The 18,416-nt window shown below is 35.2% G+C and overlaps 1 protein-coding gene and 1 pseudogene across 1 annotated transcript; both read left to right on the top strand.

Annotated features, from left to right (window-relative positions):
• Positions 1-2,322: 2,322 nt before the first annotated feature.
• Positions 2,323-9,642, top strand: LOC123204517 (signal peptide peptidase-like 2). The gene is made up of 14 exons (XM_044621223.1): positions 2,323-2,614; positions 3,480-3,638; positions 3,753-3,864; positions 4,132-4,251; positions 4,446-4,597; positions 4,722-4,901; positions 5,092-5,126; positions 6,251-6,407; positions 6,797-6,850; positions 7,349-7,441; positions 7,572-7,714; positions 8,886-8,956; positions 9,104-9,187; positions 9,293-9,642. The coding sequence occupies exons 1-14, from the start codon at positions 2,468-2,470 to the stop codon at positions 9,415-9,417; spliced, it is 1,632 nt and encodes a 543-aa protein (XP_044477158.1). The 5' UTR covers positions 2,323-2,467; the 3' UTR covers positions 9,418-9,642.
• A 512-nt stretch (positions 9,643-10,154) lies between these two features.
• LOC123204558 lies at positions 10,155-18,162 on the top strand (annotated as a pseudogene).
• The last annotated feature ends 254 nt before the right edge of the window (positions 18,163-18,416 follow it).

Raw genomic sequence — 18,416 nt, forward strand, 5'->3', positions numbered from 1 at the left:
CTCACTTTTTAGGTAGAAAGTCTGTTGTTTGTGTTGCACCAAATACTAGTGAGTAGATGATATGGCTGGTTGTTATATACAGTTCGTATAACTAGTTGTTATATATTGAAAATCACTACTTCCTTATTACCTCCATGAGTTTGACTAGCAAGGAGTTGGATGGGAATACACTACATATATCATTGGATCCACAGTCAAAGATGATTTTCCTTTGACTGCCACTACCAGAGATATGACCAGACCAGAATCATGGAGATCTGCTTAAAAATCATCTTTGGTTGCTCATTGGCCAGAATCTTCATGGCTAAGCAGATGGTTATGTTACTCTGGACCATTTAAGATTTGAAATTCTGGGTGCTTTTTGCTCATGATCAACATCAACCTTAAAGGGGAGACTGTCTTCATCACCAAAGTCACCAAATAGCCATTGCTTATGAAAATGATTCCACCTGAAAGTCTGAACAGTCTCTACAGAGGCAAAGGAATAACAGTATCAGACAGCATCAATCAAACTGCTAAACAGGCAATAACAAATCCATTCAGGTGTTTAAATTTTGCCCACTTGCTAAAATCTGAATGTCCCTCAAGTTTTGGGTCAGCATCTGTCAGATTTATAGACCTTTCATACAGCCACATGCTCTGTCCAAAATCGAAGGACACAAGAACTGCATTATGCCCTACATGTGCACGTCACAACAGTGAAATATAATATAATCTATGCTTGACCAATCTCTTTGCTACATCTTGAAGTGACCTCTTTATTTGTTCTTACTTATTTGTTAAAACAAATTTTCTTCTCTCTATTATTTAAGGGTTGGGCAGGTAATGAAGAAGACATTTTTAAGGAAGCAAATCTCTGAAAGCCCTTCATTATTATAATATAATCAAGGGCATTTACAATTATTTTTATTGACTTTCATAAAGTGTGCAACAAGAGTAGAATCTTATACTATCTCCAACTTAGTGTTCAGTTCTAACAAGGTGAATTTAAATTATGATAGTTTGAACTCAAATTTATATCAAATATATTTGAATTTAATGAATCATTAAAAATTTATTTATATATATATATATATATATTTTTTTTTTTTACAAAATTTTTTCTTTTTCTTGTTTTTTGGTGATCTTTTTTTTTCACTCTTATTTTTCTTTTTTTAATGTTTTCTAAGTAGTTTTTTTGATGATTTTATTGTTAATTTAAACATATTCGAAAAATATTTTTAGAATCAAGTTAAATTCAAATAAACTCTCATTTAAAGTAAATTTTTTGAATTCAAACAAACTCTTGCTCAAATTAGATAAGTTAGATTAAAGTGTTATTCGGTTGTGTTGAATCTATTGAACATGATAATTATTAAAAGGCCAAAGGACTATTTCCCACCCAAAGTATATTGTTATCTTAAGTTTTTATTCGTTAATTTTGAAAATCTTATTTATCCACTTATAAACAGTTAAAATTAACAGTTTAAATGATAAAATCGTTATTTTATCTATAATATTAAAAATAAATTAAAATTTAATTTAGTTTTCCCCCTTAAACCCCTAAAAACTAATCATTTCCCCCTATGATAAGTTTTAAAAAATAGCATTGCCCCTTAGGGTTTAGTTTTCAATTTTTGACGTCAAATCTGGTGTCATCATCAACGACGAAGTTTTTTCGATGCATCACTATACTCCGATGGTCTCTTTTCTCTATTTTGGAACGTCGATTGGCCCAGCTCTAGCTTGGAAAGTCGAAAAGCTTTGTCAGGTGATGAAGCTTTTCGACTTTTTATGTTAAATCTGGGTCGACCAATGTTTCAAATGAGAGAAGAAAGACTGTCGGAGCATGGTGATGCATCGGAAAAGCTTTTTTATCGACGATAGTGTCGGATTTGACATTGAAAATTGAAAATTATACCTTAGAGGGGGAATGCTATTTTTTAAAACTTGACTTAGAAGAGAAATAGTTAGTTTTTAGGAGTTATAGAAAAAAAAAAGATAAAATTTTAAAAAATTTAAATTTTAAAAAATTAAAATTTTATTAATTTTAATTATTTATCAGTGAATAAATTAAAATTTTAAAGTTAACAGAAGAAATTTCGAAATAACAACATCCTTTGGGTGGGAATAACACCTTTGGCCTTATTAAATCCGGCAAACATGTTGAAACTGCTTGGGCAATCACGACGTCGTATAAAGTGAAATCTATATCATTTGCCAAGCGTCACCACCATCATGTCTCATCAGTGAAAGCGGTGGATCCACAGTCAATCATTGAATTTGTTTCCACTTTCCAGCACTGTAAATTTATGGCTTTTATTTCCATTTTTTATTATTACTTGCAACTACTAAACTGACTCGGAACACAAAAATCCAAACAAAAACAGAAACCAATAAGTGACAGCTTCTCTCTCTCTTTCTATCTTTACTCTCTAAATTTGTTTGATGCAGACAAAGAGAGAATACTGAAGAGTATTTGAAAGCCATGAATTTGCAGAGGCTGAGCTGGGTTTTCCTTTTGTTAGTTGGGATCTCGCTGGTCTGTTATCCAGCTTCTGTGATAGCAGGTGACATAGTTCACGACGATGATTCGGCTCCCAAGAAGCCCGGTTGTGAAAACGACTTCGTCTTAGTAAGATATGCTTGTTTTTATGCGAAATCTCTACTGGGTCTCGCTCAAATTTTGTTTTAGTTTGCTTTTCATTAATGGATACTTCCTTTTTCGTTAATTTGTTTCTTTTTTGGGAGCTAATGGTTATGGTAAGAAGAGTTAGGTTGGTTTGTTTCTGTTTTTAGTTTCAATTTCATGTAATTTGGAGTTCATGTTTGTTATTTATCATGGAAGTAATGAATATGATAATTTGGCAATTGTTTTACTTTATTCCGTGTTCTTTTTTTTTCTTTGTATAATTGTTGCTTTTAGTGTAAGTTTCAGAAGATTCGCATACTGGACGTATTTTTAGTAGAAAATTAAACAGGAAAATATACAAAAGATGAGGTGTGTCTTGTTTGTGTTATTGATACTTTGATCGCTTCCATAAATTGAAGTTATGGCCATTGTCTGGGAGTGAATCTGGCTTCAGTTACCATGATTGATGTCAGCAAAATTTATGTCTTTTGTTTGAGAAAGTTTAAAGGCAGTGGGATTGACAAATCATGACGGAACATGTCTGCTTTCTTGGTTTAATTGAAATATCTAGCTCGTATCTTCTGTCTTCTTTCTTTTTCTGGTTTGTAGATTATGTGGATCATGCATATTTTTTTTTTTTTAAACTTTTCCTTGTCCTTTATATGGAATGAAAATTATGATCTTGCCTGGAATGCATTTTTTTTTTGATGATTTGACCGATTATGAGGATTGGGTTTTGTTCAATGTTTTAGAGCAACATTGCTATTTGTTAGATTTTTCAAATTTTGTTGTATATTCTCTGCTCTACTTCCTTTAGCTTTATGATGATTTTGTTTATGCAAATTAATATAATCATTACTTTTGATAGGTAAAAGTTCAAACTTGGATTGACGGTATAGAGCATGAAGAATTTGTTGGTGTGGGTGCTAGATTTGGCACCCCCATAGTTTCTAAGGAGAAAAAGGCACACCATGATCACCTTACTCTTGCAGATCCTCGTGATTCTTGCAGCAAACCAAAGAAAAAGGTTTTTCCTTTCTGACTACCTAAATATTCTCAATGTTGTTACCCCTGTTACTCACATTGGAGAGAATGTCTTAAATGTTTATTGAACCACTATATATTATCTGGATTTTGTTAGTATTCTGGAGATGTTGTCATGGTTGACCGTGGTCAGTGCAAATTCACTACAAAAGCAAATATTGCAGAGGCTGCTGGTGCTTCAGCTGTTCTCATCATAAATAACCAGAAAGGTAATGAGCTTGTTGCCATGCAAGTGTTAGCTAATACTTCTTTGGTATCTTACACAGTAAAAATGACTTCATTGTAAATCCCACTGTCCTTATCTCATGGGCATTACTGAAGGCCTCGTTTGGACTGTACTCTTTTCTATGGTTGTTGAATACAAGAACTGAATACTCTACCGGGAGAAATAGATGCAATAGCATGCTAGCAGTCAGGATTCATTTTCACCATTTCTTCTTGCCTGAAAACTCATTTTTCTTTTTCTTCCTCTGCAGAACTTTACAAGATGGTCTGTGACCCAGATGAAACTGATCTAGATATACAAATACCTGCTGTCATACTTCCACAGGATGCTGGTGCCAGCTTGGAAAAGATGCTGATGAATAGTTCATCTGGTAAGTTCTTTTATGCTTTGCAGTGTATGCAGCAAATGGAATTTATTCCTTGGGTTCATTTTCACTTTTTCATTTTGGGTTTTGTTTATGTTTTTCTTCATCACATTTCTAGCAACATCTCCATTGTATATTGTTAAGAAACTTCTCATCAATGCCTTTAGGCATTGGCTTCTGAATTTTATGTTTTCCTGCAGTGTCTGTACAACTATATTCTCCAAAGCGACCGCTAGTTGATGTTGCTGAAGTATTTTTATGGTTAATGGCTGTTGCTACCATCTTGTGTGCATCTTATTGGTCTGCATGGAGTGCCAGAGAAGCAGCTATAGAACAGGACAAGCTCCTAAAGGTTTTGTTTATATAGAATTTTAATTAAATAGGTTTAGCCTAAAATTTTTATTCCCTAAATTGGTATAATTCTAATCTCAGCCTATGAATACTCGCTGATTTACAAAGTTGTCTTATTCATATAGGATGCTGATGAAATTCCAAATGCCAAAGCTGTTGGTGGTAGTACCATCGTAGACATTAGCACAGCGTCAGCGGTCCTGTTTGTTGTTTTTGCTTCATTCTTCTTGGTCATGCTTTACGAATTTATGTCATACTGGTTCATTGAGCTGCTTGTCATTCTGTTTTGCATAGGTGGTGTAGAGGTGTGGGTTTTCCCTTTCACTCAAACACTTGAACTTATATAGATATCTCCTCTCTGTTATATTTATGCAGATGCAAAGAAATAGTTGTTAACTAACATGCACACTTTTGTTGAATATTGAATATGTAGGACATTGATTTGTCTTTGCTTGTTTGTATTAACTCTAATTTAGTAGTTTCTTCTGTACGCAGGCTTTGCAAACTTGCTTGGTTGCTTTATTATCAAGGTGTATATCTCTTATTTAGATATGATTTTTAGCATTTATATAAATTTTGTATTTGAACTCCCAGACAGCTCCATGTTTAGTAATGGGCTGTCCACAACAATTTTGGTATCCTTACTTGGGAGAGTCAGCTGAAGTCTTGCTATCTGCTGGTATGTTGCTTGTAGGGCTAGACTCAAACCGAGCCCATTCAAGCTCGAGCTTGAGCTCGGCTCGAACGAGCCCGAAACGAGTCAGCCCTATACGAGCTTGGTCAAGCTCAAGCTACTCGCCAAATTTTCCAATTAAAAATTTTGATACAAAACGACGTTGTTTTGACCAATATGTATTAAAACGACATCGTTTTAATAACCAAAAACAAATCGAATCGAATTCGAACCGAGTTCAAGCTTGGCTTTCACGAGCTTAAACTCAAACTTGAGCTCAGCTATATGTAAACCGAGCCGAGCTCGAAAGCTCGGCTCGGCTCGGTTCAAATCCAGCCCTAGTTGCTTGAAACAAACAACTGGGCTGTGACTATAAACAAAAACAACAAATTGAGCACATCAGTAGGCATTCCATGCCTGAGGCAGGTTTACTACGTGATTGTTTACAGCTTAAACATGATGACAGATGTGATACTTCTTTTATCTGAATATAAGCTACTTCCCTTTGGCTTCCTCTAACTGTTTTGGAGAAGTGTGTACAATCTTCTGCTTTAGGTCATCAGCTTAAGCAATTAGGCAAACTCATTTACAAGTCTTGTCAACCATTTAAATCTCAGAACTATTCCCCAAAAGGTGGCGCATCACTTTATTTGTGTACTGGCTACTAGAGACTGACAGAATAGTGTTATATCCGGAAGAAAGTGAAATCTCATCTTTTTGCCTTGAATTAGACAGCTAATTAATGAATTTCGCATCTTTCTTTATTTATACAAATTAAAAAAAATCATTGACCTTTCATTCATTTTTAGTTAACAGCAGTGAAATCTTTGCGAAATTATGGTTGCAGTATGGTTTAATGGCCGTTGTAGATGTGGGTCTTTGTAGCATGTCTATATTTTCCTGTTAGATTTTCTTTCAATTTTTTGGCCTTCAATATAGTTTTCTTATGGTTGAGAACTGAATGTAGACAAGCTTTCACAGGTGGTTCAAACATGCTGCCGAGTCATTCATCAAAGTACCTTTCTTTGGAGCTATCTCATACCTTACTCTGGCTGTTTTTCCATTCTGCGTAACATTTGCTGTTATTTGGGCTGTTTATCATAAGGTCTCCTTCGCTTGGATAGGTCAAGATATACTTGTAAGGATATACCTCTTTATCTCTCATGATGGCAATGTTTTCTTTTTCTTTGGGAAAGGGTGGAACAGGGGTAATATTAACAGCTTTCACTTATCAAATGGTCATAGGAACTCTTCACTCTGTTTTGGGACTTCTACGTTTAGTTTCTGTTAAGAGGTTGCAAGCATACTATGAATTATTGGCAAAATAGAGAAAAAATGGTCTTTTGATAGATTGCTTGTTATTTAATTTACTATTACTTTTTCACGTTACTACATAGATGAATGTATTTTAATTATGAATCTCAACATTTTAAAAAATTGACTGCTTTTACGCAAACTGGTGATGAGTGAATCATATGGTAGAGTTTAATTAATAAGTTTCCTTTTTTTGATATGTTTTCTGATCAGGGTATTGCACTGATAATTACAGTTCTTCAAATTGTGCATGTACCTAATCTCAAGGTACTATTTTAAACTCAAATGGCTTAATGTTGGCTTATATTTCATATAATTTCAGTCAGCAGTCTTTGTTTTAATTTTAAGATCTTGAAAATAGTAGTCATGGATGGAATTCTCTGCAAAAAGATAGGAATAGGATCATGGCATAAAGTAGATATTGTGGACTTGCAAACTGGAGTTATGTGGTGATTGTTGGAATGAAGACTTTGTGTTGTTGTTCCCTCATAATAAAAGCTGTCTATTGAAGTTCTATTGTTTAACATAATTTAAGTTTGTGATCCTGATGATGAGAGGATGGTGAACTATAAATTCCCCTTTTTTCATTTTTAAGGCAATTGCTATGTTACTTCAGATACCTTTAGTTCGCTATTATTGCTAACTTCTTGTTTTGTTTGATTAATGCTTATTATGTTAATTTATTGGTGACTTACTAAATACTCAAGTTTAAGATAGAACAGACAACATCTCCTCTGACAATATTCTGAGTGGTTTGTTGATCAGGTGGCTACAGTTCTACTCAGTTGTGCCTTCTTGTATGACATCTTTTGGGTGTTCCTTTCCAAGAAGTTGTTTCATGAAAGTGTGATGATTGTGGTAAATATTTCTCCTTGTTTGACTTAATTTCTCATCTTTGGCTGAGACTGTACCATGAACTTCCTGAAAGTGGCAAAAAGAGTAACTTAAAATGCTGATATGTAATTATTTCATGTCTTCGAATTTATAGGTAGCTCGCGGTGATAAGAGTGGAGAGGATGGTATTCCTATGCTACTGAAGATTCCACGTTTGTTTGACCCATGGGGTGGTTACAGTATCATAGGATTTGGTGACATTCTTTTACCCGGATTGGTGATAGCATTTTCACTCAGGTTTAAATTCTTTCATCTTTCTTTCTTCGCTTAGAAAATTTGTTCATATTGGTGTCATATAGTGGGTGTTTTTTATTGAGGTCGAACACTGTCCGTGATGTTTTCTTTTCTTTTTTGCACAACTTGTTTTCTACATTTGACAGTTCTATAAAACCTTGAATCATTTTGCTTCAAAAAAAGTTTGGTAGTTTTGACGATAAATATCACACGGTCCTTCTAAGTCTTCATATTGTCAAAAGCATCCTTTGTTTTGAAAATATTACAAATACCCCTTTGAATTTGCAAATATAGTACCTCTAAGGTTTAATGGGATAAATATTACTGTGTGCCCCAAAATTGCAATTAGCCAGATTATGTATGAATTATGATATTATCAGAGTACAGGTGTAAGTGTAATGGCACAAACCTCTAGAGGTCTAATTATTATAATTTGCAGTTCAAGAGGTATCAGCTTGACTGAGAATCATATAGCGAAATATTATCTAAAGCTACCATTACTTCTGGTGTGCTTGAGAAGCTGTGTGTTGCTCTTCCACGTAATGTCTATTTGTTCTTACGCCAGAGTTCTCTATTCGGTGACTATGGCTGGAAGGTTCAGGAGAAAATACGAAGTTCTGCAACAGAATTGACTGTTACAGAAATCCAACTAAATTCTCTTTCCCACTTGAGACTATTAAATTTTAGTTGTCACTTCGGCTTGTTTTAGACCGGAACATTCAAGCAATACTTTTCTTTAGTGTTGGACGCAATCTGAGCCAACTCGGGCTTAACTTGATATTTGGCTCAAACAGGCCAAGCTCAAGTGCAGGTAGCCTTAGCTCGACTCAATTGCTTCATCAGAAAGTCACCAACAGATACATCTTCACTGATGAGTTTTTTTCTTCTCCAGCGATTCTTCTTCTTCATCTCTAGCAGCCCTTCTTCATCTCCGGCGGAACTCATTGTCAATCGAGAAAGTCTAGCTTAATCTTAAGCTAGCTATTCTGGATTTGAACTAAGCTTAAGCTGGCTCTTAGTCAGTCTCGGCTCAATTCCACCCTAATGTTCTTCTTCTATTTTTTTTTTCAATTTTTTAAAAATTTATTTCTGGATATTCTTTCTGGTGAGTAGGTTGTCAAAGTACTCAGTAATTTATGCATAAAGAAACTGCAATATTAACTCAACCTTGCAGATATGACTGGCTGGCAAATAAGAGTCTTCGAGCTGGATACTTCTTGTGGGCAATGTTTGCTTATGGTTTCGGTAAGGAATAACAAAAATAATATTTCTCTTGTTACACACATGATATTATATTTCATTTAACAAGATTCTACGAGCAACTCAAATTTCAGTTTGACGACCTAACACCTTTTTCTGAGAAGTTTACCTTTTTTTCTCAATCTATGTTAGGTCTTCTCGTTACATATGTGGCACTGAACCTGATGGACGGGCATGGACAACCAGCTTTGCTTTACATCGTCCCCTTCACACTAGGTAAATTTAGTGTTACAGAAACAGTTGCAGAAATATTTTTTCATCAAAGGTAAAATGAGATATTGTTTCCAGTAACCTAATGAAAAATTCTATGCATTCCATCAGGAACTTTTCTGACATTGGGGAAGAAGCGAGGTGATCTCAAGGTTCTATGGACAAGAGGAGAACCTGAAAGACCCTGTCCTCATGTCCAACTCCAACATAGCCAGGAACTAAATGAAGAAAAATAAAGGCTTCCTGTAATTATAGAGTAGAGTTTGTAGTGTATGTCTGTCTAATCATTGGAAACCAACTGAATCAAGCTTAGAAGGCTTAAGATGGGAAGATTATGCATCTGATAATATCTTGAGTGTTTAAAGATTTGTTTCCTGTAAAAATCTTTCTTTCCCGCTTTCATACCTGCTTGATTCTTGCTGTGAATATTTCTGTATCTTCATAATAGATGTCTTTCAAAATTTGGTGTTCATGAAGTTGAAGGATCAGGACAGCATATTTGCTTGCCAAAATTATTGAGCAAGTAAATAGAAGAAAACCGCTCTGAAAGCATTACTATAAGCATATGAATATTATTGGAAAACAAAGTAATGTTTATAGAAGTTGTGCATGAAAGTACAAAACACAAGGGGGGACTCTCTCCATCTAAGTTCAATTCAAATTCGATTTTAATAAATCTGAGTTACCATAAACAAAATCGTTGGTGAGATGGACTCCAATGTAATAATACTAACAAAGGGCTGATCATGAACTCAATGAATTGACCATCCTTTGACTTAAGCTCAATTTATTTGAATTGAATATTGAACCAAACATGTATCAGTTTAACTTAAATCATCCTTAGTTATAAGTGTCAGATCCACGGTTCTGATTCAACGAGGTATCTTATAATCATACATCATGCGTCTCACGAGTGCGCCCGTCTTAACTATAATTAAGTCAATAAATAATCTCTTAATTGACTAAGACAACAGGCTGCAAGAACAACTAAGAATTTGTCTATGAAATTAAATAAAAATAATATTCGTGCATGCAACACTATCTCTAAAAAGTTTCCATGCTATCTCTTGTTTGAGCCTTTTCAGTTTTTATTCGTTGGTGGAAACTAAGGCTTCTTTTGGGCTACACATAGCCCTTATAAACAGTAATTAATGTTAGATATTTATTTATTTATGGAGAGTTTTTAGAGTGATTTTAAGCTCAAAGTTGGTAACTTTAGAGATTTTGAGAACTTGATTTGTTTGTTATTTGTGGCATGTCGAGTCTGTAACGAGCTTGTTAAGTTTTGTTGTATGAGCGTGAAGAGTTGTTTGAGATTTTGCTGCTTAATTTGGATTAATTTTGTGTCTCTAGATATGAGATTTTGTTTTCAGGTGAAGTTTGAGGTGGATTATTAAGTTGAGTGATTTTGTTGTGTGTTTCATGAGAAGTGGGTTTTGTTTTAATTATGTCAATCTTGTTGATTTGATTTGAATGCTTGTTTTGGCTGATTTGTGAATGGATGAGTTTATAGATCTACATTGAAAGAGTATTTTGGGTTCTTTAGATTTATGCATCTGGTTTTGCATATTGTTTGAAACTGGTGTTAAAGCGAGGATCTCACTTATCAGTCTTATGGTAGTGAAAGAAACTCTTGTTCTCTTTTTGTGGTTACAATTTTAGCATGGAATTAGTTAAACCTGAGAATTATTCATATAAGCACAGATGCGATTTAACCTGACAGTCCTATTAAAGGATAGAGTATAGGCATGACATTATAACTCAGTGGGTTATGATTGTTTGATTAAGTTTTTAATGGAAAGTATTAATAATCTACATATTGTTGCATACATTGGCTCCTGAAACTTTGATTTGAAGTGGAGCATATTTTAGAGAAATATTTCTTTTGTGCTTGTGTTTAACGAATAATACTTAATATTTTTCTAAGATTCAATGAACCAAATAAAATTTGTTGCTGTGGTAAATTGGTTTAGAGGATTTTCCTGTGCATGTTGTTTATGATAAGTTTCCATGCTATCTCTTGTTTGGATATGATCTTACATAAGCAGGTCATATAAATGTAGTATCTTATTTCTCTGTGGTAGAGTTTATCTTAAAGCTTCTGTTCTTGTTGTACAGAGTTCCTTTCAGGTCGCCCTGATTCCCTGGCTGGCATTCTTGGACTTGATGTCATCTTTGCAGACATGAGTTTCAAATGTGGCCATTAAGTTTGCATCTTTACATCTGATCTATAGTTAGGTATTGAATCTTAAGTTGGGCATTGCCCATTCTTTTTCAGTAACTTTGATATATATTATGCCTTCATGGTGGGGGAAGTCTTCATCCAAAGAAGAAAAGAAGAAAGCAACCAAGGAGAGTTTTATCGATACAATAAACCGCAAATTTAAGATTGCATCTGAAGAAAAATCCAGAAGCAGATCAGGAGGTTCTGGGAGACTGTATAATGACACTGTTTCAGAAAGGAGATCTCTATCCCGAGTGCCATCAAGATCATCACCACCATCAACACATGTATCACAATGCCAAAGTTTTGCAGAAAGGCCTGCCCAACCACTTCCACTTCCAGTGGGGCACCTTGCTACTCTTGGGTGCAGTGATTCTGGAATTAATGCATCAGCAAAACCAAGATTTGACAGAAGTTCCAAGTCATCAATGATTTTGCCCCTTCCAGCATCTGGATGTGTACCTAACAGGCTGGATCCTGCTGACACTGATGTAGATTTAGCAGCTGCTTATTCTAGCGACAGCTCCAGTGATAGTGATGACGCATCAGATTCTCGTCTCCTTAGTCCCTTGACATCTGACTATGAAAACGGAACCAGAACTGCCTCAACCAGTCCTTCAAGGTGAGTTTCTCTCCATGTCACTAGAAATCATTGTATCATTCATGGTGATCTCTATCTCTAGAACTGTTTCATATCTGATAAGACATTTTTAACCTTTGCTGAAGTGTAATGCAAAAGGAGAAATCCCCTGCAATCAATCAGAAGAGTGCTAGGGAGGCACTGAAGCCATCTAGTCTTTTGTTCAATAATCAGACTCTGTCTACATCACCTAAGCAGAGACATCTGGGCTCCCATGTGCAAAATTTACAAATCCCTTATGCTGGTGTTCCCTATAGCGCTCCAGACAGCTCAAGGTCAAGTCCCTCTAGAAGTCCAATCAGTGCATTCAGTACAGAACAAGTTTTGAATGCTGTATTTTGGATAGGAAAGCCTCGATCAGATATAACTTTGCAGGGATCAGGACATTGTTCTAGTGCAGGCTCAGCCTCAGGCCATAACTCTGGGCATAACTCAGTAGGTGGGGATACGATGCGTCAACTATTTTGGCCACATATCAGGTGTAGCCCTGAGTGTTCTCCAATACCAAGCCCTCAAATGGCAAGCCCCGGTCCCAGCTCCAGAATACACAGTGGTGCTGTCACTCCTCTGCATCCAAGAGCTGGAGGGGCTGTCAGTGATTCTCCCAGTGGCCGGCTTGATGATGGGAAACAACAAAGCCACCGATTGCCCCTTCCCCCTATAACAATCTCTAATACTGTCCTTTTTCTCCTTCATATTCAACTGCAACATCTCCATCAGTGTCCAGAAGTCCAGGTAGGCTAGAAAATCCAACTAGCCCTGGTTCATGCTGGAAGAAAGGAAAATTGCTAGGGAGAGGCACACTTGGACATGTCTACCGTGGTTTTAACAGGTCTGTTGCTAAAAGATGTGTCCACTCAGCTTTTACACTCATTCAATATTTAAGTTCCCTTTTTCTAATGAGTTCTCACCACTTCATGCATGTTAGCATTGTTTTCTGGCACTTTTTTCTTTCTTTAGCAATACAAGAATTAAATGTAGTTGTGGTTCTTATTAAATGCATTTGATCATGAGTTGATCCTTGTTTTATACCATTTAATTTCTGATTGAAGATGTCCACGGCTCAGCATTGATGTTACCGTTGTGATTATATTTCTTAAATTTAAAGTTATAAACTGCTTTTTATTTACAAAATTAATGTGTATCTCTTTTTTTCTGATTTCATTGATTTGTGAGATATGTGCAATTGAAGTTATCAACAATTGTTCATTCACTAATTCTGTAGATATTACATATTTGATTCTTTGATTTTACTTTGTCTTTCGAGCTTTAGTGAAAGTGGTGAGATGTGTGCTATGAAGGAGGTAATTCTATCAGATGATGTAAAGTCAAAAGAAAGTGCACAACAGCTGGGGCAAGTAAGGTTTTCTTCTCTAATTAGTTATCTTTTAATAGAAGAATTTTTTTCTCTAATCTTTTTTATTATTTCAAGTATTTATTGGGCTAGTTGGAAATTTTCTAGTTTGAAGATGAGTTCCTTTAGAGGTAACATTTTATAATTCTGATGATATTTGACAGGAAATTGCAATGCTGAGTCAATTAAGACATCCAAATATAGTGCAGTATTATGGATGTGAAATTGTGAGTTCTATATACTTTTCAGGTGTATTGCTTATAATATTATTTAGACTAGCTTGATGCAGTCACTTAAAGAGGAGACCATTGAAAATTTTGCTAGCTATGATTTTTCTTCCAAATTTCTAAAGCTTATTGGAAGGTTTTTGAACCATTCAGGTGTACTACTTTTTACTTGCTATGACACAAATTACGTTTTTGCATACATGTCTAAATGCTTTGTACAAATAGGTTGTATTTGATTGATCTTCATATAAGAATTAAATCAATGCTTTGGATCATTTTAACTTATGTTAGGCTCTTTATGTTACGAACAGGTAGATGACAAACTTTATATATACTTGGAGTATGTGTCTGGTGGTTCCATTCATAAAATTCTTCAAGAATATGGTCAGCTTGGTGAGAATGCTATACGCAGTTATACTCAACAGATTTTGTCAGGGCTTGAATATTTGCATGCTAAGAACACTGTCCATAGGTAGTGTGCTTGTTAATAATTCTTTGTTCTGGTTACACCAGAGGCTGCGGTTATCTCATTTTGATATTTATGTCTGTTAATCATCTTGGAAATATAGTGTGCTTATGGATTAGTTTTAACCTTGTTCAGAGACATCAAAGGAGCAAATATACTGGTAGACCCCACTGGCCATGTGAAATTAGCTGATTTTGGGATGGCAAAGCATGTAAGAATATGTATCTTAAATTGATTAGATGCTCACCAACAAAGGTCATAAATGAGTAAATGATGACGCAAGGGTTGTATAATAAATCATATTACATTTATTACAGTTAATGATTTTCTTACATTTGTTCCTCCTAAAATAGAAGTGCGAGAGGGGGTTGCTGTAAGTAATATTTTGATATTTGGGTGAAGTCTGATTGTTCTAATATTGTTTATCTGAATTGCAGATAACTGGGCAGTCTTGTCCATTGTCATTCAAGGGAAGCCCTTATTGGATGGCACCTGAGGTCAGATATACTCTTGCATTAAGATTCTCATTTATGCTTTCTAATGTTTTAATTGCATTGATTATTCAGGTCATAAAGAATTCAAATGGTTGTGATCTTGCTGTTGATATATGGAGCCTTGGTTGTACGGTTTTGGAGATGGCTACCACCAAACCACCTTGGAGTCAGTACAAAGGGGTTTGTAAAATTTTAGTACAAAGAATTGACATGTTTTATTTTTAGTTTTTTCGTATAATTAAATTTCAGGTTTTGTACAGCTAAATACTTCTCTTGGTAAATCTGTGTGTGCTGGAATCGAAATTATTTTGCCAGTTCTCTTCAATTTAATTCATTTACCATATTTACTTTTCTTTTTATTGTTTTGTGTTTTTGCTTCTTTAAAGGTGGCTGCTATGTTCAAAATTGGAAACAGCAAGGAGCTTCCTGCCATTCCTGATTATCTTTCAGATGAAGGGAAAGACTTTGTGAGGCTCTGTTTACAACGGAATCCAGCATGTCGTCCTACAGCAGCTATGCTTTTAGACCACCCGTTTATTAAAAATGCTGCCCCATTGGAAAGACCCATTTTGAGTGCTGAGCCTGCAGACATGCTACCTCCAATTACACATGCTATGAAAATACTGGTATAAGCCTGATGGACTATTTTCTTTCAATATGATGTGGGAACAAGTTTTTTACTTTTTTTAATTCTTTGTTTCTTTATTATTTTGATATATTATCCTTGATTGTTTATTTTAGTTCAAAATAGTTATGATATATATTTGATTTATTTCCTTCTGCATCTAGACTAGAATTTGACAAGTTATTTCAATTTGATAAAAAAAATGGTTCAAGTTTTTTTAGAGTTATCAGTCATATTTATTCAATTAATTCCTTTTGGATTTATCTTATCATGGATTTGATGACTTATCACTTGGGGATTCAAGCTGTTCTTAATGAGAATCTAAGTAGCGTGCCCAATTCACGGAGACAAATTGAACTTAGAAGCACAAAGACTGTTAACTACTAAAGATGATGATTTGTATGAACAAAATATGATGGAAATTTTCACTATATTTATTTAATCATCCTAGTAATTAACAAAAACACCAACTAAAATTTTATAAGATAAATTCACATGTTTATTGCATGGTGAAATAGGAATAGGGTTTTAGACTGTCAACTTAATTTCAAACCTAGGCATAGAGACATGGTGGACTGTTTTGTTGTCCATATATTGGAAAAGGTTTTATAATATTCCTAAATTTTGTTTGATTTGTTTCCTTGATTGTTGGAATATGTTTTTTTTCACTACTTTGTTTTAGTTCCAGAAAGCTATGAATTGTTGTTTGTCTTTCTTCTGTATAGTATTAATAGAATTGTAGTGTTCCTATAGTGCAACTTCTAAAGCTACCAATATTTTTTTTTTCAGTCTATTCCATTTAGAGCCTGTATGTTGTCATGTCAAACAAAGCAAAATTCGTCAACCACCTGCTAACCTGCTACTTCACAATGAACTCTGTGGGTCTTATAACTTAGTGCATATTGATCTGATCTGATCCTCTTCTTCGTATCTTACTCTTTACCTTTGTAAAATATTTATTCAGCTTCTCTAACTCAAGCAGCATCACATAAACATTTGATTTGATTTTATATTTGGTATTAGTTACATCAAATATCTTTCTTCTTCTGAGGAAGAGTCTAGTTAACTGAAATAGTATATGCTATCTAAACTATGTACTTGCAAAGATTGTAGATCAATTTCCTTTATTTTTCTACTTCAGCTGCTATTCATTTTATGGTCTTGTTAACTCCTTGTTTGTGCTTTTGTTCTTCTATTAGGGTGTTGGACAGACCAGAAATCTTTCAAGCTTTAACTCAGAAGGGATTAACTACCAGTCTAGGGGATTAAGAACTGGTTCGGGATCAAGGTTTTCCTTCTGTCCTTTCTTGTATACATGTATACATACACACACATTCTCTTGTTATTTAACGTAGTGCATTGAGGACCATGATATCTTGCTCCGTGAATGAAGTTTAATGCAAGAAATTATATGATATGAGTTGCTATCTGATATTTTTTCTTTCAAAAGATAAAAGAATTTCTTATTTTATTTTTTCTGGGCTTTCTTACACTTCTTCTGCATCAATCCCTTGGTGTGATTTCAGCTGTACTGTTGCAAAAATTGTCTTTTACTGTACTGAATTTTCTTTGTCCAATATCTTCTGCACCTCAGTGAAGCACATACTCCTTGGAATATGTCATGCCCAGTTTCGCCCATTGGGAGTCCACTTTTACATACAAGGTCGACACAGCATGCTAGTGGAAGGATGTCTCCCTCTCCAATATCTAGTCCTCATACTGTGTCCGGTTCACCGACTCCACTCACTGGTGGAGGTGGTGCTATCCCGTTTCATCACCAGCAGCAGCCAACAAACTACTTACATGAAGGCATTGGAATTGTCCCCAGGTTCCAAAACAATTTCCACACAAATTCTAGCAGCCCTTTTCAAGATCCTCAGCCTGACTTGCTTCAAGGAATGTCACAATCCTCGTGTTTTCAGGGAAGTTATTTCATCTGAAGGAGGTATTCATGTAAACCAGTTTGGACGTCCAGGGAATGGGGACACCCGGGAGTTGTATGATGGATGGCCAGTCTTGGCAGATCAAGTATCTGAGCAGATCTTGAGAAATCATGCAAAGTTAAACCCTTCTGTGGACTTAAATCCAAGCTCATCGATGTTTGGTCACATTAATGGAGGTAGTTATCAAATGAAGTCTTAATTACTGCTCCAAGTTTGTGAATTCTTGTCTGATGCTTGATATTGGTTATCATAATCATTACAAAGAACATCAGTCTGCATAATAAAAGTAAAATTAACAAGTTGGCTGATCTGCAAAGAGTGAATCGCAGACGAATGGTTTCAGTATGCGGTAGCCTTGGTATTCTCAATCAAGTCTGGTGAGTGGGTTTCTTCCATCCTGGCATCTGTATGTTTCTTCTGGTGTCCAGTTAAATTGACCCTGTTTGACACAATGCGGGTGTTTGCAACATGTTTTCACCAAGAAGAGGGCTTGCAGATACAAGAAATGAGAAAGTCTGGTATTTTAAAGAACTGTATATTGTTTTTACACTTGAAACGCAGAGGAGTTAGAAGAGTAGTTAGCATTGGATTCATGTTTTTCTCTTCCCTCGACTAAATTTTGGGTGAAGGACGATGATGGGTTAAAAAGGCACCGTACAGAAGAACAGCAGCTAAGTTATAAGATTCCAGGTTTTGTCTAGATGGTAGAATCTGCTTGATATGGCTGTTTGTATTTGAGGTTTTTGCTTTTTTTTTATTTATCCCATCCTCGGCTCATAGCAGCTGCTTGGCCTAAAACTGGTAATTCTGGCCGAATTGCTGATCACTATGGTATTTATTTATACTTGCATCCATAAAATTATGCCAGTCTATTCCATTCCTTGTAAACTCTTTGAAGATACCTATTATGTTTTCATTTATATTTAGGTTGGATCTAATCCAAATTGACTCTGTTCAAATCCACACTTCAGTTCAAACGGGTTAATCTTGAGCTAGAGTTTTATTTCATTAGCAATAATTTTCATCTCTCCAATTGTCTATTTCATTAGTGATACTATTATTCTCTCCAACAATAACGTTCATCTTGTTAATAGCTCCCTAGTGCTATTGTGGCTAGATTTGAATTGGGTCAACTCGGCTCGAATTAACATTCAACTTTATTTAAGTTAAATTCGAATTGGAATTTCAGTTTGATAATTCAACTCAAATTCCCCTCCAACGATATTGTTCATCCCACTGGAAACCTCCTCCAACATCTTCAG

Source organism: Mangifera indica, chromosome 20 (assembly GCF_011075055.1).
Source record: "Mangifera indica cultivar Alphonso chromosome 20, CATAS_Mindica_2.1, whole genome shotgun sequence".
NCBI lineage: Eukaryota > Viridiplantae > Streptophyta > Magnoliopsida > Sapindales > Anacardiaceae > Mangifera > Mangifera indica.

Excerpts from the sequence above, each read along its gene's own strand:
- LOC123204517 (XM_044621223.1), top strand. The coding sequence starts at position 2,468 with ATGAATTTGCAGAGGCTGAGCTGGGTTTTCCTTTTGTTAGTTGGGATC. Across the intron at positions 7,715-8,885 it reads GTGATAGCATTTTCACTCAG|ATATGACTGGCTGGCAAATA; the intron begins GTTTAAATTCTT and ends TCAACCTTGCAG. Across the intron at positions 8,957-9,103 it reads AATGTTTGCTTATGGTTTCG|GTCTTCTCGTTACATATGTG; the intron begins GTAAGGAATAAC and ends AATCTATGTTAG.